Source organism: Mus caroli, unplaced genomic scaffold (genome assembly GCF_978045245.1).
Source record: "Mus caroli unplaced genomic scaffold, Mus_caroli_1 scaffold_3, whole genome shotgun sequence".
In the NCBI taxonomy this organism is placed as follows: Eukaryota; Metazoa; Chordata; class Mammalia; order Rodentia; family Muridae; genus Mus; species Mus caroli.
In genome coordinates this window covers 127,829,809-127,857,058 of record NW_028227258.1, presented here as the reverse complement: position 1 = coordinate 127,857,058, position 27,250 = coordinate 127,829,809, and the positions used below count along the sequence as shown (strand labels likewise).

Sequence of the window (27,250 nt, the reverse complement as noted above, 5' to 3'; positions counted from 1 at the left end):
CTTTAAGAAGAATGAGTTTATATTGAGAAATGAGGGTCTTTAAAGAGGTTTGATCTCATAAGTAGAGAAGAATTTGGGAGAATTCTCAGTCAGTAGAATGCCCTGAGTTCAATCCCCCCAAACCCTGTGAAAAAGCTGGACATGGTAAGTGCAGGCTTTAATCCCAGCCCTGGGGAGGTGGAGCCAGAAGGATCTCTGAGGGTAGCTGCCCAGCTAACCCTGTCTCCTTGGTGAGCTCTATGTTAGGTGAGGCACCCTATGTCAAAGAACAAGTCAAGGTTGTCCTCTGGCCTCTACGTACGTGAATACACACACACACACACACACACACACACACACACACACACACACACACGAGTATCCACATGAACGTGTACCCACCACAGAGAGACACAAACAATAAAAGAAGAAGGGGAGAATTATATTTGTGTGTGTACAGAAGGATAGCTATGTAAGGATGCTGGGTCAGGGCAGCTGCTATGGTCTGAGTCACTTCAAATTTATAAGTTCAAACTTAATGACCACTGTCATAAGATTAAGAGGTGAAGTACAAAGATGTCCCCTTTGCACTTCTGCTTTTTATCAAGTGAAGATGCAAGATTCTCCTCTGTCCTATAGCTCTTCTCTCTACCATTGAGCATGGTAGATGGAGCCCTTTGTGAGGGAAAGGCATTTTGCAGACATTGGATCTGCTCACATCTTGGTCTTGGACTATGAGATTCTGTGGTTGTAGGCAATATATCTTTCCTTTGTACATATCATCGTGACTGTGGTATTTTGTCATAGCTGCAGAAATACACTAGGAAGGTGCCTACCTCTTCAAGTCAAGAACAGCACCAGAGCAGGAATCAATCTTTCTTGAACTTCTTTTTTTTTTTTTTTTGGTTTTTTGAGACAGGGTTTCTCTGTGTAGCCCTGGCTGTCCTGGCACTCACTTTGTAGACCAGGCTGGCCTCGAACTCAGAAATCCGCCTGCCTCTGCCTCCCGAGTGCTGGGATTAAAGGCGTGCGCCACCACGCCCGGCTTTTCTTGAACTTCTAATTCCCAAAACTGTAGGGAAATAAATGTTTGTTGCTAAAGGCACCCAGTCAATGGTGGCGTGTCATGCCAGCTCTAGGGTAATGCAGTAATTGAGGAAGACACCTGATATTGACCTCTGATCTTCACATGCATGCACATATCTGCTCATATATGTGCACACACTGTAACTAATTACAGAACTGATATGCCCTCCCATAAAAAATCATCCCCTCACTTAGAGATCAATTAAGAGAAACTCTTTATTAATGGTTCATGGCTTGGTTGTGGCTAATGCAGAAAAGGGAGGCAGCACTGATCAGACATCCCATCAGGTTATATAGTGTTATGGTTCCAGCTTATACTCTGATCAAGAAGCATGTTTAACAGAGGCCGAAACTCCAAGGAATGATTGTTTGAACAAATGTGGAGATTTACCATGTAAACTATTATCATAAGCACCTTGAAGCAGACCAGGGCTGTTTTTTTCCCAAAGTAACTATTAGCCAAGAATTATGCACTTCCTGATCAGAGAACATGGATTGTCACTTTAGCTAAATTCTACCTTATGGGACTTCAATGCCTAAACATGATTAGTAGACCCTTTATAACCCCAAAGTATGATTCTCAGATTCTCTTCTAGTAACACAAACATGGTGAGGTTCTGAGTAGAATTTAAAGTGGAAAGAGAAGCCCTGTGCTCAGGAGCCAGTGCTTCTGTTCTGTGGTTCAGGAATGTCATCTGGAAGAGATTAATATATAATATTAATAATGTATAAAATTAATTAATGGTGAACATCTAAAATATCAGAAAGTCAAGGGCCTCTTTTTGAGCTCACAGTATCTACTGTATCATCAGGCAGGTAAGTCAGAACAACTTCTAAAATTCTGTTCCATCTTGCTTCAGCTCCAGAATATTAAGAATCAATTTAAGGAAACACTGTATCTTGTGATGTAAGTGCCAGTTCTTGGGAAAAGTATTAGGGAATTTCTAAGTCAGCTGCATCCCAAGCATGTTCCATAAGCTACATGGTTTTCACCTTCTACCCCTGACATTCTACATGCCAAGCATCTTCTAAGGCCGACAGAGGAGAAATTTAATATCATTTCACAGAAGTAAACCAGGCACAACTGTCTGTCTTACTTACTTTTCTATTGCTCTGGAAAGACATCATGGCCAAGACAACTCAAGCATTTAATTGCTTACAGTTTAGAGTTAGTCCATGATCATCATGGTGGGAAGCATATATACACAGCACTGGATCAGTAGCTGAAAACTTTACAATGTATGAGAGAGAGAGAGAGAGAGAGAGAGAGAGAGAGAGAGAGAGAGAGAGAGAGAGAGAGAGAGAGAGAGAAACAGACCAGACCTAGACCTAGCATGGGGCTATTAGTACCTCAAAGTCTATCCCCAGTGACACACCTCCTCCAAAAAGCCACACTTATTCTAGAAAGGCCAGACCTCCTAATCCTTCTCAAAACAGTTCCACTAACTTGGGACTATGCACTCAAAGAGATGAGCCTATGAAGGCCATTCTTCTTCAAACCACCACAGTGACTCAAAACTGCAACGTCAGCATGTGTGAGGCAGAGGCAGGGGAATTGCTATAAGTTTGAGGCCAGGTTGGGCTGCAGAGGGATACTGCCTTGAGAACACCAAGTAAAACAATACCAAAAAAAAAAAAGCAGTATCCACATATTTCAATTTTATAATTGAGACCTCTGGGGAAGAATCGGATTTACTGATGCTGCTTCGTTTCTACTCCATCCTGGCTCTTTGGCCTTGGGTAGACTGCCAACACTGACAAGACAAGCTTGCTTCCCAAGCCCAGGGTGCCCCATCTAGCCTTTGTGAGCCTAGGGTATGGTTTCTTTTATGATTTCCTTTGTGAAGAAAACATTTATTGCCATTTACAGAGGGAACTAGCAGAGGTGCTTCTAACAAAACAGTTTCTAAAAGAGCCAAATAGAAACATTAATATTGAGAACCATGATAGATCTATGTCTATCTATATCTATATCTACTCTATACTTATATCTATCTAATCTATACCTATTTAGATATTACCAGACTTCAAGTTTGTGTCATTTGTAAATGAACTCAGCACTGGGTTTCCCTTCTTGCCACCCACTGAGCAGCAGTAGACATCCCACTCTGAAGGACGCCCTTTTTGTATTTTCAAATTGGAAGCTAAATTTTGTTGGAGGTTTGAATAGAATTGAAATGTGAAACTGGACTATTATTAAGTTTTAAAATATGTGGAGAAGGGGACAAGACTATAGGACAAGACTATGGACTTCTTTTCATGACAAACACTGTCTGGGTGACAGCCTTCCTGAAACCATGGAAGAAGGGAACCATTGTCTAATTAGGAAGTAGTGAGGAAAGCCATTGTTTTACTTACAGTCTGGAGAAATCGTGCTTCGCAAGAATGCATAGCTTACGTTGAGTGGTCTGGGAAGTACCTGGCAAGGTTTTAAGATAGAACAGTTATGCAAGGCTATAATGCAGCTGACTTTCCATAGGCTGCATGCTGGTGATGGACTTCAAGCTGCCTCTCTCACCAGCTCTGGGGCCTAGGGAGTCATCTTGCCAATCACACCTGGAAGCCAAACCAGAACCCTTTCACCCCTCAGGCACTCCCAATCCTGACACAGCATTTTACTCTAAAGGCCTGTTGGTCATATAAGGTCATTGATTATTGAGCACAATGTTGTTTATTTACTACAGTATTGAAGTATATATGATCAGTCACCTTGAACCCTAGAGCTGAACACGGGAGAATGTAAGTGAACTTTCGTGACTGGGCAGTCAGAGCAAGTTCCTGGATCTGCTTGTGTTAACCCCACAGATGCCAGAAGAAAGACCACTCACCTAGATCATGGCCAGATTAAATCAACCTTTATTTTTTGTTCACTTCAGAACCAAATTGGAAGGCTGTCTCCACATAAGGCAGGCTTCATGAGCTCACCCTTGAGCCAAGTTTCCATACTGCTTTGCTGTGTCTCTGTACTTACCAGTATTGTTTAATGGTCTTATAATCTTAGACATCACCCATCTTTTAAAGTTTTATTTCAGACACTTTCTTGTCTGTTGATTTAGAAGACAGAGCTCATGTTTCACCCTAGAAACAAAGGCCCATGCTTATTTGAGCTAATGTTGCCAAAACACGGAGAGTGGCAACTTTACCAATAACCAGAATTAGAATAATCACAGTCAGAATCATTTTCACTTGTCTTGGCCACTGGCCTCTAAGAAAGTGGGGGCTTTATGGTAGAAAATGAGGACTTCTGTTACTTCTTTTATGGAGGACCATAAAAAAAACTATAGGCTTCAGTGATGCCAACCTTTGGGCCAGCACGATGGCTTAGCAGTTGAAGGTGTTTGCTGTACAAACCTGGCAACCTGATTTTGACTGCTGGAACCCACATAGAGGTGGGAGGAGAGAATGAACTACATGGAGTAGACTTCTGGCCCCAGCATCTGCACTGTGCCATGCACAGCCCACCTGCCAATAGTAAATAATAATGAATACAATAAAATGATGTGGAGCTTAGTGATGGAATGGGTGGTTTTCTCTTCCCTAATAGAAATGTATTTGTTCTGCTCTAATGCAGATGATTATTGATAATAACTGATATTGTTCTTTGGGTTCAAGAGTGCTTCTTAGAAAATGAGCAGGAAGTTGATCTAAGATTACCTGCTGAGTACCCATGGGGCCAGGACAGCATCTGGGTGTTCTGCACACTGGTCATTCATCCCTCCAAGCATCTTGTGGCAAGGCTCTTCTCACATCTGGAAAGGCTACTGGTTTCCTTTCTCATCTTCACAGCCTGAAGCCTGCAGGAATAGGGATCGCTGCTGTAAGCACTCATTTAGTTGTTGGGTGGAATTGCTTAATTTAATAACTCAACCAAAATGAGCAACAGAAGAAAATCGGGAATTTATTTCCAGATATCCATACATTATATGACAATTTTAAAAATTGGAAGCCATTATTTGTTTATTTCCCCCCCCCTTTTTTTTTTCGGTGGTTCTTTTGTTTCTGGAGCAGACTATGTTATTCCATCCAGATCCACTGTTAAACAATTCAGTAAAGCCGGTGTCATTCCATCGTCACACTGAAGCAGCAATGTAAGGAGTGTAGCATTGCCTGGCACCAGCCCTGAAAGTTTCCCTTTTGACTATTTTCTGTTAAACTCTGTTTGCATTCTGTGACATGTGGCAGAGGGCCTCTCTGCCTATATATATATTTTTAAATTACATTTAGAAACAAAAGTGACTATTGTAGCTAAGCAAGTTCATAATCGTGATTCTGAGATTTAAATTCTGTCTTCTTCTTTGCTCTGGCTCTGTATCCACTCATGGGTGTAGAAAACAAGAATATTTTATTCTTGTTCTGATATGTCCTACTAATACATGTTTATGGAGGAAAATTGTCATAGTTATTAAAGGAGTCTATGACATTTTCTAAAGAGTGTGGGTATTGCCTGCACAGGCTGGCTGAATTCCAATTCGTATAATTACATTCGGCTGTCTGGTTACCTTAGCAATTCTCTCTTTTGCTCCCTGGGTCCTCACAGTGGCTAGCTTGGCTAAGATATCCCTGTTTTCTGTCCCTAGCTTTATATAATAGGAGCCAAGGCATTCTTGTCTTTAGAAATGTATTTTCTATCTAGTTGAACACCCTTAAATGTATGCATTTTGAGGTTAGTCAAGTCTGGCTTTCTAATCTGATTTTTTTTTTCTTTTTAGAATAGAGTGGACCATAGCATTAGGGTAGTAAATTGTGATCCTTGATTTTTTTTCTGTCCTTTGTCATATTAATTATTACTGTGAAATTTTGAGCAATTTCATGTTTATTTAATCTCACCTAACCCTGAACTTGAATAGAAATTGACAAACTAAGATGAAAGGATGGACTATCCAGAGGCTACCCCACACGGGGATCCATCCCATAATCAGCCACCAAACCCAGACACTATTGCATATGCCAGAAAGATTTTGCTGAAGGGACCCTGGTATAGCTGTCTCATATGAGGCTATGCCAGTGCCTGGCAAATACAGAAGTGGATGCTCACAGTCATCTATAAGGTGGAACACAGGGCCCCCAATGGAGAAGCTAGAGAAAGCACCCAAGGAGCTGAAGGGGTCTACAACCCTATAGGTGGAACAACAATATGAACTAACCAGTACCCCCAGAGCTCGTGTCTCTAGCTGCATATGTTTCAGAAGATGGCCTAATCGGCCATCATTGGGAAGAGAGGCCCGTTGGTATTGCAAACTTTATATGCCCCAATACAGGGGAATGCCAGGGCCAAGAAGTGGGAGTGGGTGAGTAGGGGAGCAGAGTTGGGGGAGGGTATAGGGAACTTTCAGGATAGCATTTGAAATGTATATAAAGAAAATATCTAATAAAAAATTAAAAAATTAGCACTGAACAGTCATGCCTAGATGCTAAAATAATATCAGCAGGGAAGGAAAAGGTAAGGTCTTGTACTGAGGGGAAACATATATATGATTGTTAAATCCAGTTATTATTGTTGTTATATTATTATTAAATTTTCTCTCTTAAAAAAAGAAATGGCCAGAACTTCTTTATTTTTCCCTGTCTTGAGGTAGAACTACGCATGGATTTTTATATTAGGCCTTTGAAAATGCTTAAGTTTGCCGTTAGAGGGACTTCCCAGTGGGGACTTGTGTAATTGCTCATCAAGTGATGGGAAGATGACATTCTCTTCAGGATTACATTACTGGCCGTTGGTGATTAGGTCTGGATTTTGAACAGTTGCAGGGAATTTATTATGCAAGCTCACAGAACTGTTCCATTAGAAAAATCCGGGTTTCTGGGCATTAGCAGACTGTCATGGAGACAGCTGTCTTGGACCTGACCCCACCCCTAGTTCAGTCTTGGAAAACCTAAGGACCCCAGCAAGTCTGACCTGACCAAGATTGTCACAAGATTACTTTTGGGTGGAGTGAAGGCCTCCTGGGCTCTCGAAGAAGACTGAGCTTCTGAAAGGGTAACTCCGAACAGAGTTCCAAATTTGATCCTTTGTGCCCACGATAGATAGAAACAGTCACAGGCAGGTACCACAGCTGCTGCTGCCTCTTATGATCTACAACCATCTTTCCTTTCCCAGTCAGGGAAGTGCCTCAGAACCCAGCTACTTCACAATAATAATCTATAGGAGTGACCTTGAACTGGCTTCACATTTTAAAGTGTAAAAATTAATACAATGCTTTGTATAAGGAAAAAATATTTCTACATGCTCCTTAATAGATCCTCATGTGGGTACACACACACACACACAGAGAGAGAGAGAGAGAGAGAGAGAGAGAGAGAGAGAGAGAGAGAGAGAGAGAGAGAGGATGTTATGTCTCTACATTAAATCTAGAATTTACAAAGGAGAGAATGCATGCATGCTATTTGCCTTTCACAGTCTGGCTTATTTTGGTTATCTCAGATCCATAAAGATGTCCTCTTGTCCTCTAAGCCTGGTCTTGCGAACCACTGACACATGCCTAGTGTGTTGTAATAGCAAACTACCTTTTACTGTGGGCCGTCCCTGGGCTGGAATGGCTTCAAACTGTCTGGTCTGGCTGAGTCTAATACATCTTTCTAGATGAAGGATGAAGGGGAAAGCTTGGAGACTGGACTAGTTGCTTTCCTCTCAGCTTCTGGTATACTTGGCATTTATTTTGGCATTTGTCTTCTTTCCATGTAGAGATACTATTTTTGTATCTGTCATTCCTATCACTGCTGATGGAATGGGATGGGATGAGGACTCCAAAGATGCCCGTGTTGGGTGAGGACTTCGTAGATGCCTGTGTATTCACGGCAACCCCCACAAAGAGCCCCTCCTCAGAAATGCTGTAGTCAGTAAAGAGGAGGTACAGGGATCAGTGAACTGGATGAAGGCACAGCAAGGAAGATCTCATCCACCTGCATCTCTTCCCTGCTTTCCATGCATTAAATGTGTCTAAGTGTTGGCTATGAAAAGCTGAATCAGATGGCTGGGGATGTAGCTCCAGTGGTAGAGTGCTTGTCTAACATGCCCAAATCCCCAGGTTCAGTCCCCAGCATCCCATAAAATCTGACATGATAACATAGGCACTCTGGAGATGGAGACAGGAAATTCAGAAGATCAAATTTATCCTTGACTACATAGTTTGAGACTAGCCTAGGACAACAAGAGATGCTAAGAAAAATTAAAATAGAAAAGAACGAGCTATACAATAAGAGATTAGTTACTCTCCTCTTCAACCTTTAGAGTATTTTTTTTTCTAAGACACAGACCTCTGGCTTGAGCAGTTAAGAGTATGAGCGGCTTTTTCAGTAGACCCAAGTTCTATTCCCAGCATCTACATCAGGTATCTCACGAATGCTGTTCATTCCAGATCCTCAAGATTGATTGACCATGCTGAAGCCATGAAAACACAAACAGAATCAGAGTAGCATCATTCAGGAATGTGAGAGTTGGTTATTATACCCGTCAGAAGGCAATGCAGCTTTCTCAGAAGACCTAGGCAGGATGAGACCAACAGATTGTTGTAGTCATGTATTTGATGCTGGCTGGGAGATCTTCAGGGATGCTACTCTGCCTCATTGAGACTCATCTGCATCTTTATAAAAAAGGGGAACTGTGGATGCTGGGTTGAGTGTAATAGGAATGGTAGCAGACACAATAGTGAAACCAAAATCTAGGACACACAGCCATTTGAGAGAAAGAAACAACTAGAAGACATCTGTATGCTCCCAGGTGTTTGTCTCCTCCATACAGACACTGAGCAAACATTTGATGGCAGGCAGCCAGATGTGAAGGCACATATCCAAAATCTAGAGAGCGAAGGGGGTGGCATCTTATTTTGAAAAGTTTCACTGTGAGCCTGTGCACCTCATCCCGAAGAGAGTACACAGATCTTGAAACTGAGGCCATATGCTATGTCTGTGTTTAGGGGAGGGGCAACATCTCTCGAAGCTAGGGGCATGGACTTTAGTCTTCCCACTAGCTTCTTACTGACGCTGCAGTGTAAGACAACTGGTTTAATCTCCAAGGAAATCAAGGTTCTCCTTTGGAAAATAAACTGAGATGAGGCCATGAAGGTTTTGCAAAGTTTACTTAGGTGAAGACTTGTACCAGGTGTGTTTGTAGTGTGCATCTCACGAAGCAGCCCCTGCTGTGTGGACCTCTCAGGTTTGATGACAAGCATGCTGACTCCTGATAATAACAGCAGCCATAACTTATAGATTGCAAGGACCTGCACACACACCCTTCTCTACCACAGAAATGACTGCAGATGGACTCCCTATAGATTAGAACAAAACTACAGGTGGACTCCCTATAGACTAGGACCCAGAACTGCAGGTGGACTCCCTATAGACTAGGATGCAGAACTGCAGGTAGACTCCTTATAGGCTAGGATGCAGACCTGTAGGTAGACTCCTCATAGGCTAGGACAGAACTTTAGCTTCCATCTCACTTGCTCACAATAATATCCCTAGAGTCAAACAGTTAGAAATTCACCTGAGCATCCTAAACAGCAGCTAACAATTTTCGTTACACTGCTAGTGTCTTTCATTCTAAGTTAGCAGAACTGCAGCTCAGACCAAGTTACTCCACCTCCTAGAGCTTCTTATCTCAATGCAATCCTTTATTCAGTCATTGCTGCTGTGTTGGTAGCTCCCATGAGCTGTCTATGTTTAATTTAACTAAAGTAAGAATGTAAGGGGCTGACAAGGTTATTTGGTAGATAAAGCACTTGACACAAAAGTGTGAGGGGCAGAGCTTGGATCTTCAGTATGAATTCAGCTGAATTCAGTGCATGAATGTAAATTGTCTATCGTGGCAGTACAGGTCAGTAATCACAGTGCTTGGAGGCATAAACAGATCTTCCCTATGGACCAGCCAGCCTAGTCAACAGTGATCTCTGGGTTCATAGAGGGACCCTGTCTCAAAACTTACAACAGAAAGTGACTGAAGAAGACACTCAGTGCTCACCTCTGGCTTAGACAAATGCATCCTGGAATGCTACACCCACACACACAAATGCATATATATAAGCACAAGCACACACACATGCACATGCATACACACACATGCACACAAACACATGAACACACATGTGCACACATGCATGCATGCACCCCACATAAATGCACATATACCAGCACACACATGCACTTACATATACACACACATGAACACATGCACACACACACACGCATGCACCTCAAACACACATGCATATGCACATATGTAGATGAACACACATACACACGTGCACACACACACACACACATGCATACACACACATGCACACAAACACATGAACACACATGTGCACACACGCATGCATGCACCCCACATAAATGCACATATACCAGCACACACATGCACTTACATATACACACACATGAACACATGCACACACACACACGCATGCACCTCAAACACACATGCATATGCACATATGTAGATGAACACACATACACACGTGCACACACACACACACACACACACACACAGAGATAGAAATTTAAGATTTTTTGTTAAGATCTTAAATCTTTGAGAATAAGTACGATATAAACTCTGAAGGAACTATTTTGAAACACCACTTCAAAATAAAATACACAAGTGGTTATTACATTGTAAATAAAAGTCGAGCTCATTGTGACCTTGGCCTTGGAGGTAGAGTTGGATAGTGGTGTTGAGGAAGTTATCAGACAGTCAATTTCAATAGTAACATTTTATTTCCTTAGCTGGAGCTAGATAGTATAGTACTTGTATTATTAGTTCTCTTTTTCCTAATTTGTGTAAACAGTATCTCAGCAGAAACATTTTTTCCTTTTTGACTACTTTATTTATTCCTTTATTCATCCAGCCCACACTCGTTGTTGTCCCCTCTCACACAGCTCCTCCCCTGTCCCCCATCCCCTTTTCCCCTGAGAAAAGAGGAGCATCACCCAACCCTGTGTCAACCCATGCTGGCAATCAAGTCGCTGCAGGACTAGGTACGTCCTCTCCCACTGAGGCCAGACAAGACAGTCCAGTTAGGGGAACAGGATCCACAGGCAGGCAGCAGAGTCGGGTCAGCTCCTGCTCCAGTTGTTGGGGGATCAAGCTTCATATCTGACACATATATGCAGGGAGAAGCTAGGTCCAGCCTGTGCTTGTTCTTTGGTTGGTGGTTCAGTCTCTGGAACCCCCAAGGGTCCAGGTTAGTTTATTCTGTTGGCTTACTTGTGGAATCCCTATCCCCTCCAGGCTCCTCAATCCATCCCCCAACTCTTCCAGAAGACGCCCCAAGCTCCACTTAATATTTGGCTGTGGGTCTCTATTGGCTGCTGGCTGAAGCCTCTTAGAGGACAGTCATGCCAGGCTCCTGTCTATAAGCATAGCAGAATAACATTTTTTTTAATAAAAGACTAGAGGAATATGCGCACAAATATATCAGTACATAATAAAACATTCTAGTTTTTTCATTGCCTGTGTCACACCAGATATAGACGGTCACAGGCATGTAAGGATAAGTGTGTGCTCTGTAATAGACCTTAGGATTTCCATATTGACTTCCATTGGAGCCATAGGATGTGCCTGGCTCTTTGCTTGGGCAAAGGGTTTTCGTGGAAGGACTCTTAAGGAAAGCAAAGCAAAGAGTTGAAGACAGAGTTCAGTTGGTAGAGCACCCACCTAACATGCATGGAGTCTCAGCACACACAATATGCGCACCGCAGTGCATGCCCATAATAGCAGCATTTAGGAAGTGGAGGCTGAAGGATCAGAAATTCACTTGTGTATATGCATGAGTGTGTGTGTGTGTGTGTGTGTGTGTGTGTGTGTGCACGCATGCGCATGCATGTTCATGTGTGCATGTTAGGTACTAAAACTATCAGTTTAAAGGTTCTCAAAGATAAACGAGACCTGCTTCTGCCCTTCAATTCTATACAGAGCCTCAGCAGAGGGCATTGATGTTAGTTTTCCTTCCAGTCATTGGTTTGGTGATGTCTCTGTGTGAAGGACTTCCAGATAGGACATCTCAATGCATCTTTCATCTGCCATCAGTCTCCTTTCCCTCACGTGCACTTGGTCGCCAGCTTTGCACCTTGAGTTTGGTCTTTTCTCTCTGTTTCCAGGGCCATGGGTTCAGCCCAGCTCCATCCCTGTCCCTCCTGGTCTAATGCAATCCTCTAAGCACTGCCAGCCTTCTGTTTCCTTTCCTTCTAACTCATTCTCTGCAGAGGTGCTTGACTGGGTCCCTACAACATAACTGATAATGTACTTGACTGAAACTTTTCACAGTTTACCCTACTTCTAGAATAACCTCCAGTCATTATCTCAGCCATGAATCTGACTGTGACTCCCGCTGCTCCTCTGGCACACCCGACTTTGTTTCTAGAGTGACACACAGCTAGTGTAGGCAAGTAGGACTGTCTTCCCACGTGGTTGGCCAGTTCAGGTCTGACTAATGGTACCCTGCTCTTTTGCTGTTTAGTGGCTAAACTCCTACACTCTTTTTTTTTCTGCTCACTTTTTTTTTATTTAATTAGGTATTTTCTTCATTTACATTTCAAATGCTATCCCAAAAGTTCCCCCTTACCCTACCCACCTACTCCCCTACCCACCCACTCCCACTTCTTAGCCCTGGCATTCCCCTGTACTGAGGCATATAAAGTTTGCAAGACCAAGGGGTCTCTCTTTCCAATGATGCCCGTACATATGCAGCTAGAGACATGAGCTCTGGGGGTACTGGTTAGTTCATATTGTTGTTCCACCTATCGGGTTGCAGACCCTTTTAGCTCCATGGGTACTTTCTCTAGCTCCTACATTCTTAAGTGACTCATGTGCCTACAACTCCGCACTTAAAAGAATCTGTCCATTGCTGGGAACCTTGCCCCTTTGTTCTTTATCTGTAAAATTAACTTCAGTCCTCTAAGATCTACTCAAGCACTAACCCCATCTAAAACCACTCCTGCTCTCTGTTCACACAGGCCGAACTCTCCTGCTGGCCCTTCAGCGGGGCCTTGAGAATTAATTACCTCAATGATTGTTTTCCTCCTGTTGTATAACTAATGGGAAATGTCTTTTAAAAATATGTTGTTTATATTTCTTAGTACTTGGTATGTTGGGAAGACCCTAATAAAGCATTTATTTTGTTGCTTTTGTAGACCTAGAAGAGACTCAGGAAATGACTTGTGAGCTGAACAGGGAAAGGTTGATTGGAAAGCTCTCCCTGGCAGTTTGTTCCATGAACTGAAATAATACAGAAAACAAAACAAAACAAAACAAAACCCAGATATACTATTAGTTATAGACAAGTTTCCTATAGTCAGGGTCCTGGTTACATGGCTTCCCACACATATTTATTCTGAAATTCTCCATGTGGATCTTAATGTAAGTATGGCTACAGAAGTTGCTGAGGATTTGAGAGGCATTGCTGTGGCAGTACTCATGGCTCTGCAGGCTTGCGGAAGACAACAATGAATGCAGCCACACCAGTCACTCCCTCCATCACGAGGGGCAGAGAGACCGGCTGCCTTTAAAGTGCACACATGGACAGTACTTTCTCTACAGATTCTTAAAATACTTTTAAAATACAGCTTATATTTTATTTCATACTTATGTGTGGGTGTACATGCATGTGTGCACCTGTGAAGTTGAACTATTTCCATGTGTATGCACATGTGTATGGAGTACAGAGGACAACCTAGACGGTCATTTCTTACATGCTGTCTCCTTTCATGAGCACAGGTTATCTCACTGGTGTGGGACTTACCTGAGTAGCCTAGGCTGGCCAAACAGGCCCAGGGCTTACAAGCACACAGCACTACGCTCAGCTCTTACATGAGTTTCGAGGACCAAACTTGGGCCTTCATGCTTGCACAATAAGGACTTTACCAACTGAGCCATCTTCCCAGCACCAGTTGCTGTAAAACAGTGGCTGTCAACCTGTGGATCTCGTACCTTGTGAGAACTGAACGACCCTGTCACAGCGGTCACCTGTCAGTTACCCCGAATATCAGATATTTATATTGTGTTTCATAACAGTAGCAAAATTACAGTTATAGAGAAGCAAGGAAATAACTTTATGGTTGAGGGGGGGTCACTACAACATTAGGAACTGTATTAAAGGGTCGCAGCATTAGGAAGGCTGAGAAGCACTGCTCGAAAACTTTATTAACTTGGAATGTATAGGAGGAGTGCAAACAAATGCTCAGTGAGTGAAGTGTGATGGGTCTGGTAGTGACTGTCACATGTGGAGCTCATGCAGAGGTCGCCTGTGTGTGCTAAGGCAGGCCTTGAATGTGGCCTGCATACTGGCTTTGAAGACTTAGTAGAAAAAGTAAAAGAATGTTATTTCTCTCATTAATTTATCTCAATACTTTGTTAGATTTGCTTGGTTCTGACATGATAATTCTTTGACTATATTGATTAAGTAAAGTATACTATCTGAATTGATCCCATGTTTCTGTTTGCTTTATAAATGTGGACGCTGAAACAGTCAGAGTCAAGTGTGTGGTCTATTCTACCTTCCTATTGTATGGCAGTGGGATATTTTTCTTACTTACCCATCAGACAGAAGTCATTTAATTACCCCTCAGGACAGGGAAGGCTTTGCATCTTTTGTGCTCTCTGAGGAGTAGCATGTGGATAGTATCATGTGGGTGATTTTATGGCTTCATAATTTCTCTGTGTATGTATGTGTATTTGTGTATGTTCATATGTAAGAAGCCATAGGGGATATTTCACCTTTCAGGTACTATCCACCTTTCTTTTTGAGTCAGGGCCACTTGTTCACCTGGGACTTGCCAGCAGGCGATGCTGGCTGAGCAGCAAGCCCCAGGAATCCACCAATCTTCCCTTCTCCAGTGCTAGAATTACAGCATTCACCAATGTACCTTTTTAAGAAATGTGTGTTCTAGGTGTTGAACCAATGTTGGTCCTCTTGCTTGCAAAAGACTTTACCAACTGAGCAATCCCCTTGGTCTCTTGATAGCATCTCTATCAATCCCCAATATTGCTTAGAAAACTAGACCAGAATGTTGGCAAGTTTGCTGTCTTCCGTTTAAAGCATCAGGCTCTTCTCTTGTGTTATCTCCACAACGTCTCATTTAGTGATTAACAACCCACTAAGTCCTCTGCTCATTTACAAAGCAGTCAGAAATTTCAGTTAGGAGTTCCCAGAACCCCTTGGTTGATGAAAAAGAATGAGTGTATATCCACAAGTGGGTGGTCGGGATGAGAGTCCCAGAATAGAATCACAAGGCTTAATCCTCACACTACAGCATCCACAAGCCTAATTCTTTTCTTTGAAGAATCAGAAGATGGCCTTAGGGTCATTCAAAGTACCATCTGCTATCCACATAAAGGGGAGGGATTATTTGCACTTTATAAATACTAGACTTTCACTGTGTGTCGACGGCCTCACGGGTGCTAAGTTTGCACAGCCTCACAGAGAAGCCACATTAAGACCTGGAGTAGACAGAACACAGTGTGCCCAGCATGTACAGAGGAGCTTCTGCAATTTTTTTTTAAAGCAAAATGACTTATAATTGCCCACTATCTTAACTTTTATTTTTTTGAGCAAAGCACTTGATTTTTTTATTCAGTGATCTCTTCCACTCCCAAATAGGAACATATTTTAAATGTTTAATTTTGTTAATAAGATAGTATATTTAATTTTAATTTTTTTCATAGGCTTGCTTTTTTGAGACACGGTCTTATATAGCCCAGGCTGGCCTCAAGCTCTCTATATAGTCAAGGATGGTCTTGAACTCCTGACGCTCCCATGTTAGCTATGACTATAAGTACATGCCACCAACCCCAGGGTATTTTATTCTTATGTGAACGAGAAGTAAATACTTAATTTTTTTAAAGCTAAATTTTTAATTATAATGGCCAGTGCTTCAGTGTTGTAGCTTACAGACCAGGCTATAAATAGATGAAACAATGTGGCCCAGAAGCCAGAGCATTCTCTGAAGGCCAGTCTCCTCTGAGGAGGGTTCCTGCCTGCACTGGCATAGTGCCTGTGAAAAAGAATGAGTAGCTGAAACCATCCCTGAGTACCCAGGAAGTATTCATGAATACAAGACACGAATGCATCTTAGCCTTGCAAGTCCCAATTAATAGCCTGAGTAGGCACATCTCTTACTTAAAAAGGGCTGCCTGAATGGAGGTTAAGTTATGTTCCGTTTCCCAAGTACCACTCTGGATGTGTTTTTATATTTTGATTACTAAAAAGCATTTTATTTCCTCTTTTTAAAGAAGAAAATTTGCATCGGTTGCTGAATAGCTCACATCATGGACTAAAACGCTCTAAAAGTATGAACAAACAAAGCTCAAACAGGAAAATGGCTAAGTTTTCAAATGAGTGCTGGGAATTGAATTATTCAAGGCTAGACTGCATATTCAAATATGAGTTATGCATTTTGACAAAACATTGTTAACATTCCTGTTCGCTGTGAATAAGTATTAATAATACACAGATTGTACCTAGAGAGTGCCCTGCATTTGGGCTGGAAAATATGCCAAGCGTACCATTTTTTTCCCTACTCATTTAGAGTAGGTAGTGTTTTTACATCTACACTTAAAATATATGCTGCTGACCGGAGTCCCTGGGCTGCCTCAAAAAGAAACACTGTAGAGAGGGGATTGTTTTCTGGAGCTTAGGTGTTTTAAAGTATCAATGACACTTAAGACATTTTGGTTTCCAGTGAAAGGCTTTAGGATGAAAGGAATTAAAACCATCAAACAATAAGGACAAGAAAACAAAGGCAAAAGCAAACTGCCAGGCTCACATCATCAAAGCATCTGGGATTCTGTCGGCCAGGCTAACCCACATCCTCAGACCAAGGCGCTGCTAGGCTCTAAACCACAGTGGCTCAGACAAGTCAGAGATACACATGAGCCCTGAGCTCCCAGCCCATGTGTTTATTTTGAGTTAATGTTCAGTCATTGATTCAATAATTACTTATTGACTTCCTTTTATGGATCAAGCCTAAGAGAAAAAAGATGTGATCTGAGGCCTCCTCGTGGTGTTGGCAAATTCAAGGGTTGGGTAAAAGCTACTTAGCGGACAGAGCATGTAAATCAGACAGAGAGGAGTAGGGGTTGAGAGTATACACTGCAACCACGGATTCGAGTCTTGGTTGTGCATTCTTGGACAAGTCGTTTAATGTCAGTGTGCTGAGCATTCTTCTACACTAGCTTCTTTGTAGCTTCGGTCAGAACATAGAGTCATGCGACACACCGTAAAAGCACCATGTTTGCTGTGACAACCACAAGTAAGCACACCTGGATCGGGGTGTGAGGATGGGAGAGAGCTTTCGCAGAAAGAGAGTCCCCAAACTGATCTCTGCAGAATGACGAGCCCTTAGGTGGATGGAGGGATTGAAACTGCATGTGGAAGATGGATAGGGATTGTGAAAGCACCTTCTTAGCAGTGGGAAGCACGAGACAGGAGGGCATGTGGTACCTTTGCGGGGCCCAGAAGAACTGGTGGGTGTCTGAGAAAAGAAAGGAGAATAAACTGCCAGGGATGAGGGTCATAACCTTGTCTTCAGTCTAACCCTGAGCTTGTACAGATGGTGTGTGTGTGTGTGTGTGTGTGTGTGTGTGTGCGCGTGCTTGCGCGCGCACGTGCACGAAAGCAAGCAAGCAAGCCAGCCAGCCTGTGGGCACTCATGTACATGCATGTATGTGTAGCTTTGCTTTTCCATATCCATCTCTTGCTTGCAAGAGGGCGAGAGAATCATATTGTCTGTGTTTCTCTGTTCAGCCTTGCAAATAAAAGCCCCTTAGAAGTGGCTGGACATGTAGCTAACGTTGTCTAAATATTAGATGTAAATTAAATAGCCTCTTGATGCTCAACTTATCTTTCCTAGGACTGTAATCCTCTGTTTGTGTTTATCCTCTATGGCTGAAGTACTGCAGCTAGATGTTTAAAAAAAATAATAATCATTTTTTTTAACACTACTTGATAGAAAAGAGGTGGGGTAGATGGGTACTAATTAAACCCCAGTAAGGAATTTTCAGAGAAAATTCTGTATCTCTCTTAATGGGATGAATGTCATGTTCTGATTCCTGTTTTATGTAAAATCTATTATAAATACCTAAAAGAATTTGCCAAATCTTGATTTCCTCAACTGAAAAATGACCCCAAGCACCAACTCGGAGAAGGGGAAGCTTTAGATTTCTTGATCTTTGGCTCTTTTGTTCTCCCCACACGTGGTTCCCTAAACCAGCCGAATAATTTGGGAATGGTAGATATTGAAGCAACTAATTTTTCTTTTCTGTAATCTGCATAGACTTCAAAATGCATACAAACCACCAAGTGCCGGTTCATATAATTTGTTGGCAAGGATAAAAAGAAGAAAGGAAATTACTTTGTAAGCATGTGGATCGATCCCGTTTTCACAGATAGTTTTCTGTTATGCGAAGCCTGAGGGTTTATGCCTATCTGGGCTTTATTTGACAATTACCACTTGCCAGCATAATTAAACGATAATTTATAAATACCTAGAAAGCATAATGGGGAAGGGAAGATAGGTGCCAATCAGGGCAGTGGATGGAGCTGATCTGCTACTGCAGCGAGCCCCAGCCCTTGTCTTAGTTGTTAACTGGTCTTCTTGTATGTGTTGTGTTAGGTTAGGCATTTGTTAGACTGTCATCATCTATAGCAGAGACACCTTTTCTCCCTGTCCCAGACTCTTTTTTGTTTGTTTGTTTTTGCCATTCTTATTGCAGACATAATAATTATGGAATATTGCTTGTATTTTAGTTTAGGACAGAAATATATTTAGAGTTGCATACACTCCTGGAAACCCCTGAAATTAGTGAGCAGTGTTTATGTGTCCCTCCTTAGTTCTTAGCCCTTTTCTCTATGATAAGTGTATTTTCTTTTAATAGGTTTTTAGATCACCTGGGCTTTACAGTTAATTACATTCCATAGGGCCTCTTTATGTTGTTCCTAAAATGCTGACAGATGTGTGTGTGTGTGTGTGTGTGTGTGTGTGTGTGTGTGTGTGTGTGTGGTGTGTGCTTAAGTGGGGGGAGGAGGATATGCTAGTCTTAGACTGTGGCTCACAGAGCTTCCTAATCTTTAGTGATAAGAATGATACTTTATATGCAGTATGGAAATGTTGCTAGGTTCCTACTGAATATAGAAATTACCCAAAGAAAGGATTCTGTAGAAATGACAGCCTTTGTCCTTCTGGTGTGTCTCCTCAAGCTTCCTCCCCTGTTGTAAATATTGGGGTAGTCTCTGCAATGCCTTGTCCTAGGAACCAGCTAAAGCGGTGTTAGAGGCAGGGTCTATCTCAACAGAAATTGTCAACAGAAATGACAAGTTAGAAAAAGGATCCACGCCTTTAGAAAAAGCAGGTCCAGGAAGACAGATGATAGCGAAGGCAGCTCATCTGAGGTCATGGAGATCTCTCTCGCTCTCTCTCAATTAAATAATTTTAGTGTCTACTGATTAGGGTGGCGATAGTTTGAGTGAAGTGTGTGGGAATGGCTTATCAGGAGAATAACAAAATAAAGGGCTTTGGTGTTTCAAATCGTCAATTCCACGAATTATTCAGCATTTTGTCCTTATAAATAGCAATTATTTGCCTTTTTCAGAACAGAAAAAATTATCTTTCATATTCAAATATTTAAATATACCGTGCTGTCACTGGGGCAAAAAAAAAAAAGTCCTAATGTCAGAACAGATTTTTATGCAAGGAATAATTTGAAAGTGGTGGATTAGTTTCCACCTTTTGAAACACAGTGCTTTCTGTAATCTTCAAACATTATTTAGGATAATGGAAGCCATCATCCCCGTCCTCAAACGCTAGCACTCCCATTAGACTTTGCAGCTACCTCTCAGTTTTTATATTAAAATACAAGGCTTAAAAGGTATTATCTTACTAAAGGGGGGCAATTGTAGAGATGATTTGATTGAATAAAGGAAAAAGCTGTACAGGCCTTTTAAGATCAAGGATGTATTGACGGAAAGCTATCATTACAGACAATTAATGTTCTCCAAGGGAAGAAATTGATTATGGACAAAGATGGACCCTAAGGAGCAGACATGTCTTAATGCTCTGAGGCCTTGAGGATTATGCGTCTCGTTCACAGCATTCGTATTTAACCCTTTGTGGTAACGAACACGCTAGCTGGTTCTTACAGAATGACGAGAATCAAATTAAGTTGAGGGGAAAAAAAAAGAGAGGGGGGTGCTTTGTCAAGGGGTCGACTATGATCCACATTTGGTTCTTTAAACAATGCTCAGATAATTAGATTTGTCGTGTCTTTTCTGGATGGTGCCTTTTGGAGCAAACGGAGGCTGAAATGTACAGAAAATGAAATCGGAGAGTGATGGCCAGTCTGCGCATTGTTGAGGCGTGATAATGCCCAATAATTACAGTTAAAGACGTGCTTTCCTAAGGAGCCCCTGAACTTCAGCTGCATTCATGTTTCCAAATAACAAACCCTTTAACTTTCCGGTCCTTCCTATAGATCTCGTACAAAGCATCCATCACGTCGTTAGCTAGGCCCTTGCAGCCGTGGATCACAATTGGGTACTTAATAAGGTGGCAACCCCACTGGGGACATTTCACATAATTATTCTTAGCAGAAAGGAAATTGTTATGGCTCCCCCCCCCTTTTTGAGTTTGGCAAAATTCCAGGTGAATTAGTTTGGACTCCTAAAAACCTGTTCTGTGTCATTGGTGAATTTCATTCACTCCCCAGGCTGTGACTCCCAGTCCCTACTCTATACACTGTTGGTCAGTAAGTAGAACAAGTCTTAGCATGTGGCTGGCCTCTCTAGTCCAGGGGTTGCCCCCAGGACCAGAGGATGTTGCTGCTGATTCGGGGCTACTGGTTTTAGAATGCTGGAGCTAGGGATGGGTGAGCTTTGAAAAATTGCTCTCTCTCTCTCTCTCTCTCTCTCTCTCTCTCTCTCTCTCTCTCTCTCGACTTTGCTCCCTGATGGTGTGTTATGAATCTTGCCAAATAATTGGAGAAATTCACATGTTGACACAGTAAATAGCTTGTCTAGAGAACTCAGACTTTAAGTAGAAGTTAAGGGAAGAGAGGTTGAACCCTGGGCTCTAATTTTGGGCTTGGAGAGTTGAAAATGGCTGTCATTAATTAGCCCCGACAATTAGAACCATTTGTTATTCAAACGTGAACAATTTGAAGCCATCTCCTGATGTCCTTAGACCTCAGAGCTTTTAATTCACCACCACTGAATGCACTCGCCCACAAACTTGGAAGTATTTAGCAAAGATCATATTAAGGAAGCAATAGGCAGATGAGCATGACCTATGGCCCTCCTCACCCAGTAACAGCATCCTGCATCACTCTCTCAATCCCAACTGCTATGGCCATGCAGCACCCCTTGGAGCTTGACATGAGCAATGACTCACATTATACATTTGATGGTGAGTGGCTGTTTCTGAAAGATACCTTTCTAAATGAGACGTTGCTCTTTATAGGGATCCTAGAGCATAGGAGTTGGGTGTGGGTGGTGCATGCTTGTTAAAACAGAACCCAAAGCAGATGGATAGAGAGTTCAAAACCAACTTGGACTACATAGTAAGACTCCATTCCAGCTCAGGGGGAAAAACCGAATACAGAGCATCCAAAGCCCTAACTCCAAGAAATATTCCAGCTCATGGGACACTTAATTCCTGGGAAAATAAAAGTCCTAGTGGTGGTCTGTTGCTATTGAGAGGGTCATAAAGCCTTTTAAGAGGGGAGTTTATGTAAAAGAGTGAGTTAGGAGAAGCAGTTGCTAAGTAGAAGCTCCACTTGCAGAACAACTGCTTCTGCGGTTATGGATGCCACTGCCAAGGAAGATGGCAATGCCATTCACAAAAATAGACAAGGAAAAGCAAGTGAATATGTGTGTGGGGGGGAAGGGCTGTAATACCACACTTAAATTCCAGGTCTGGTCCACGTAATGATGTCCTGTGGGAAAGCAAGGTCTGGAATGGAGGAGAGAGGGGTTTTGGAATCCTTGCTTGCAGAAGAGAAAAGCGAGAAAGTGAGAGTGGGAAACAAATCAGACTACACCCTGGAAACACAGAGAGAAGACAGAGATCTGCAGCTTCTATGACCTGGGAGCAGGCAGAAGAAGAACCTACATGGAAGCCATCAGTTTGGTCATTGACATTCTATTCTAGGCCAGAGAGTAGAATCTGTTTGGGTTTAAATACCAATTACCAAAGGAACTGTGTGTCCCTGAGGAAGTCATTTCATTTCTCTGAGCCTAAACTGATTCACCTGCATTTTAATAATACATTAACAAGGTGGAGGAGATGGCTCAATTTTCAAAGTGCTTGCTATGCATGCATGAGGACCCAAGTTCATGTCCAGAATCCACAACAGGAGAAATGGATGTGGTGGTAGATGTTTGCAGTACTGGTGGCAGAGACAGGCAGATCCTTAGGCCTTGATAGCCAGCCAGTCTAATCTAATTAATAAATCCAGACAAACAGAAGAGGAGGAAGAGGAGGAGGAAGAGGAGGAGGAGGAAGGATACTCTGATGTGTGTATACACACACACACACACACTTGGGGCTGGGATCAGAAAGAGAGAGAGTATGGTGACAGGGAGGGAAGAGGAGAGGGAGAAATAGAGAGGGAGAGATTTGATTCAAATATCAAATGTGGTGTGCATATAAAATGCTCATTTTATCATATACGTATGAAGTGGTAGAGCCATAATTAGGCATATATGGTCAAAACATGAATAAACAAGGAGCCAGAAAGTAAAAGATTACAACCCGGTGTTTGGAGATAGGATGAAGTGTATGTTTTGTGGATGAGTCAGAGATCTAAGTGACACAAAGGCTAACATTTAGAAACCCTGTCACATGTTCTGCACCCTTTACATAATATCATCCATGTGTTCTGCACACTAATCCTCGGGAACCGCAACACATCATTAGGAAGGAGATGACTGACATACATAGAGGGGAGTGGCTGCTCTCCTCTGTGGTACACGGGCTGGGCAGAGATTAGAACCAAGGAAAATTTGACTCGTGACGATTCTTGTTTGGTGGGTTGGAAGAAGACAGGGACAGAGCCATGATTTGAACCCACGATCAACTGAGGCTCAGTTACCTGCTTAATATCCAGATGGTATATATCCATTCTGATCCCCAAGGGCAGTGTTTTGGAGGGGTCAGTTTGCAAGACTGAAAGATCACTGGGCTTCTTGGCCTCAAGTGGCTCTTTGTGACCTCTGGCTTCAGTAGCCAAGCCACATTGGAAGGGCTTCCTTTAGAAGTCCAAGAGTCAAGTCAGAAATCCTGTGAGGTATGCAATCTATGACATCAGTCTGTGAGTGAGCCTTTATACATGTCTATAAACCTGTGTGCTATAGAGTGCAAGCAGCAGTGGATGAGGAAAACCTACTTGGTGTGTTGGGGTAGACTCTCATCCTTGCCAGTGGTTCTCAACCTTCTTAATGCTATCAGATTTTAATACAGTTCCTCATGTTGTGAGGGCCCTCAGCCATAAAAATTTTTTATTGCTGCTTCATAACTATAACTTTGCTACCATTATATATCTTAATATAAACATCTGATATGCAGGATATCTGATATATGACCCCTGTGAAAGGGTCTTTTGGCCTTAATGGGGTTGTTACCCACAGGCTGAGAACTACTGATAGAGGCCATTAGGAATCAGCATTCAGTATCCCAAAGCTGCCACCAGAGAGCAGGGATCAGGACTGTGAAATGTTGAGGGGTTCGGTGTATCCATATCTCCAGGCACTGGAGAGTCCCGGCCTTGTCTGACATAGTCAATACTTTTGCAACCCAATGCACTACATTGTTCACACATCCTAGCTGATGTTGTAGGACACAGACCTGCACACCTTCAGTGAAGGACTGTAGAGTTACAGAGTATGTTGTGCCTGATAACAATGGCTGTCTATGTTGCTGGTTTCTGTGTCAACCATATGATGCCCTCACTCTTAGTTCATCATGAATTCCTTCTATGCATGAAGAAGAAAGTTGGGCTGGGAGATGGCTCAGTGGGTTAGGCACTCAGTGTGCAAGCTGGAAGATCTGGGTTCAAATCACCAGGACCCACAAAGAAGCCAACATGGTCTTGTATGCGTCTGTAATCCCAGCTCTCCTATAGAAGGTGAGAGACAGAGACAGGAGAGCCTGCTTGCAATGAACAACAGACCCTTTCTCAAACAAGGTGTTTGTTTCTCAAACAAGCAAGGACCAACACTGAGATTGCTCTTTGACCTCTATGCAAACATACCATGCCACAGGCATGCACATGTATACACACATGGGCACTCACTCAGAAGAACATACACACATAATTAAAAAGAAAGGAAGTTAATTATTAAGCAGCATATTGAGTTATGCTTCCAGCAGCTTCATTTATTTCTGCTGTTATGTCTCTAGGCCTTGAGTGAATGACCACTGTCTCCAAATAGTGTGAGCAAGCCCTGGCACTGGCACAATGAGGACATTGCCTACTGAAAATGGCCCGTGGCACAGTGACTCTATTTTGTGTTCATGTATGCATGTATATTGTGGTGTGTGTGTGTGTGTGTGTGCCCTATTGCTTAGCTATCATGTAGATTTGGCCATGGACTAGATCGGTGGCTCCTAGCCATGACTGCCAATAGAATTGAACAGAGAGAGATCCTATAGGCATATCTAACCCATGATGTCTATGCTGGGGATAGTTATGGATGTGGGCCAATACAAAATCGTGACCTTATTTTAAATTTACAAGAATTAGGAGATGAGCTTGGAACTTGAGTGTGAACCCTATAGATGCCATCCTATCACAAAACCCAAAGTTTGGACACAGCTAGAACTTTGAGGTGCGTTGAACCTGAGGGCCACTCCCAGAAGTTTCTGAGATACAGGCTGCACTTTGGAGTTCCTAGGATCTTCCTGGGAGATAGGCACATTGTTTGATATGGAGAGTGGCAAGCAGGTTTCCAAGGGAGGCCGTTGGGCTTGGAGTTGTAGTTCAGAATGTCACAAGTGGCCTTTTATCCCCAGGCTTCCAGCTTAGGGACAACACTTCAAGAACTACAGGTCTAGAAGTTAAATATGGTGAACCAAGCTGAGATTTTAGTTGAGGAGCCCCAATTCCTCCTCCTGAGGCTTGGAGAGAGCCACTGTCAGGGCCCTTCTGGTGATGTGCACTTGTGTGCCATGCTGGCTAGAGACCCTTGGTTGGAAAGCGCAGTCAGGGAGTCGTAGACTGTAATTAGTAAAGAATTTTCCAAGACCTTGCAGGTAGCCGTTTTGATTCAGTAGGACTGGGCTGAGCCTGCACATCCACCTCCAGGAAGATGCAATGCTGCGCCCAGGTGCCATGCAGAGCAGCCAAACTCGAAGAATGCTTCCCTAGTACCATTTGCCAAGTAGCCTGAGGGGTTGGCTGAAGTCTTTTAGCTTCACTTGACATCAACTGATTCAAAATCCTCAACAGTCCCGTCTGTCCATAGCTTTCTTAAACTATGTGTTAACATAGTCCATTGATGTTTACTGAGTTACACTTGAGTCAAGCTCTAGGCAGGAAAGGAATGAGGTGCTGCTCCTAGGCTGGGGGGGTGGCTCCGTGATCAAGGAATTAGCAAATGCAAGCATGGGAGCTGGAGTTCAAATCCCTAGCATCCGTACTAAGCGCAGGCTGGTGTGGCAGCCCACTTGTTATCCTAGGGAAAGCTGGAGAGTCAGTCTGGCTGAGTTGGTGAGCTCTGCGTTCATCAAGAGACCTCAGTAAATAAAGTGGAGTATAACTGAAGAAGACGCCTGATGTCAACCTCTGGCCTCCAGAAGGACCTCCACTTGTACTCACACATATGTGAAGGTGCATACATATATGTATGCAACATCCCACACCCACACACACCCAGAATGTGTCCCTGATTTCATGGCACTTAACATTTTAGCCAGAGAAACAAATATGTTTTATATTTGCTTTTGTTTTAATATGCTCACAATGCCTCCACGTACACAAAGCAGAGCCAAGTATCTGAGCTCTGGAGGAAAGCTGGAGGGGGCTGACGAAAGGCTCCCAAAGCCTGGTGGGGCTGACCAAGCTGTCACTTCAGAGCTCAGAAGGCTGAGACAAGAGGATTGCTACCAATCACAGGTCAATGCAGACTGCATAATGAGTTACAAAGAAACCGAAGCTACAGAATGAGGCCCTGTCTCAAGGCACAAAAGTGAAAAGCACAAACAAGACAGATGGTTTTCAAAATAGTAGCCATCCTGGTCTCAGTTAGCTAATCCGGATTCAACTAGCCATCCGGGTCTCAGCTTGTTCTGAGCAGGCCATGGAGATGGGAGGTGAGGCTCTTCAGGTAAACAGGATGAAAGAGAGGGAGGTCAAATGCCCAACCGTCACAGCATTGAAACATCGCCAATGGCCCGCCCAATCATTCCCTAAAGGAAGAAGGTAGATGTGGCTATCAAGTCCCCTAATGGTAAGAAACCATCTCTGAAACTCACAGGGGTGAAATCACAGGGACTTCCATCTAGTTGTGCACAGGTCATCTTGTACAGAGCTAGAAAGTAACAAAAAGATCAAAGAATTTGCACTCTGTTTATAGACAACTTTGACGTTTACATAGCATAATAAAGTCTTTTTGGGTGTATCTGCACGGTTTCCCAGAAAACCTAAGTATGTTATTAAAAGGAGCATGAGAAACTTTAAAAGAATCACGAAAACAAACAAAGCGAAACAAAACACAACATAACAAAAAAAAATCAATGAATAAATAGTTTTTTTTTCTGGAGGAGATGTCAGCCCAAGTCTTTTGGTGACAACTCTGCATTATTACGGCTATGCACCCAGATAATAATCATAAGAACGTCCTTCCTGTGTACATTCAGAACTCTCTCAGCGGCAGAGGAAACTAAATCAGAACAAATCTTCAGGCAGAGGCAGCTTTCACCTGTATTTTTTTTCAAGCTGAGAGCACTCCTTAATTACGAGGGTTTTTTTTTTTTTAAACACCATTCTCAATTGGTAACATATGTTGCTGTCAGCGAGTATTTAGCACCTGCAGAAAACAGCAAGAAATGCACGACAGCGCACATAGGTGGAACACCCACTGGGCGGCTGTGAACACTGTCAACAAATTGTACTTTGTTAATTTTTTTCTTATTAAAAAAAAATCCAAGAAAAAGACTTGGGAGTGCAGGTGTTCTGAGCACTGAGGCAGAGGAAGGAAGGCTAGGT

The 27,250-nt window shown here is 42.7% G+C and overlaps 1 protein-coding gene and 1 long non-coding RNA gene across 16 annotated transcripts in view; one reads left to right on the top strand and one right to left on the bottom strand.

The window, feature by feature from the left end:
• Window positions 1–27,250, top strand: part of LOC115030650 (uncharacterized) — a 614,991-nt gene that overhangs the window by 202,502 nt on the left and 385,239 nt on the right. The gene's annotated exons all lie outside the window — the stretch shown is intronic.
• Window positions 1,305–27,250, bottom strand: part of LOC115030651 (uncharacterized) — a 71,580-nt gene continuing 45,634 nt past the window's right edge. Inside the window, exons 4-7 of the mRNA XM_085835350.1 lie at window positions 26,518–26,573; window positions 4,720–4,859; window positions 3,424–3,484; window positions 1,305–1,760 (exon numbers count right to left, since the gene is read on the bottom strand). Coding sequence (XP_085691476.1) covers window positions 4,824–4,859; window positions 26,518–26,573 — 92 coding nt within the window. The 3' untranslated portion in view covers window positions 1,305–1,760; window positions 3,424–3,484; window positions 4,720–4,823. The remainder of the gene's footprint in view (window positions 1,761–3,423; window positions 3,485–4,719; window positions 4,860–26,517; window positions 26,574–27,250) is intronic.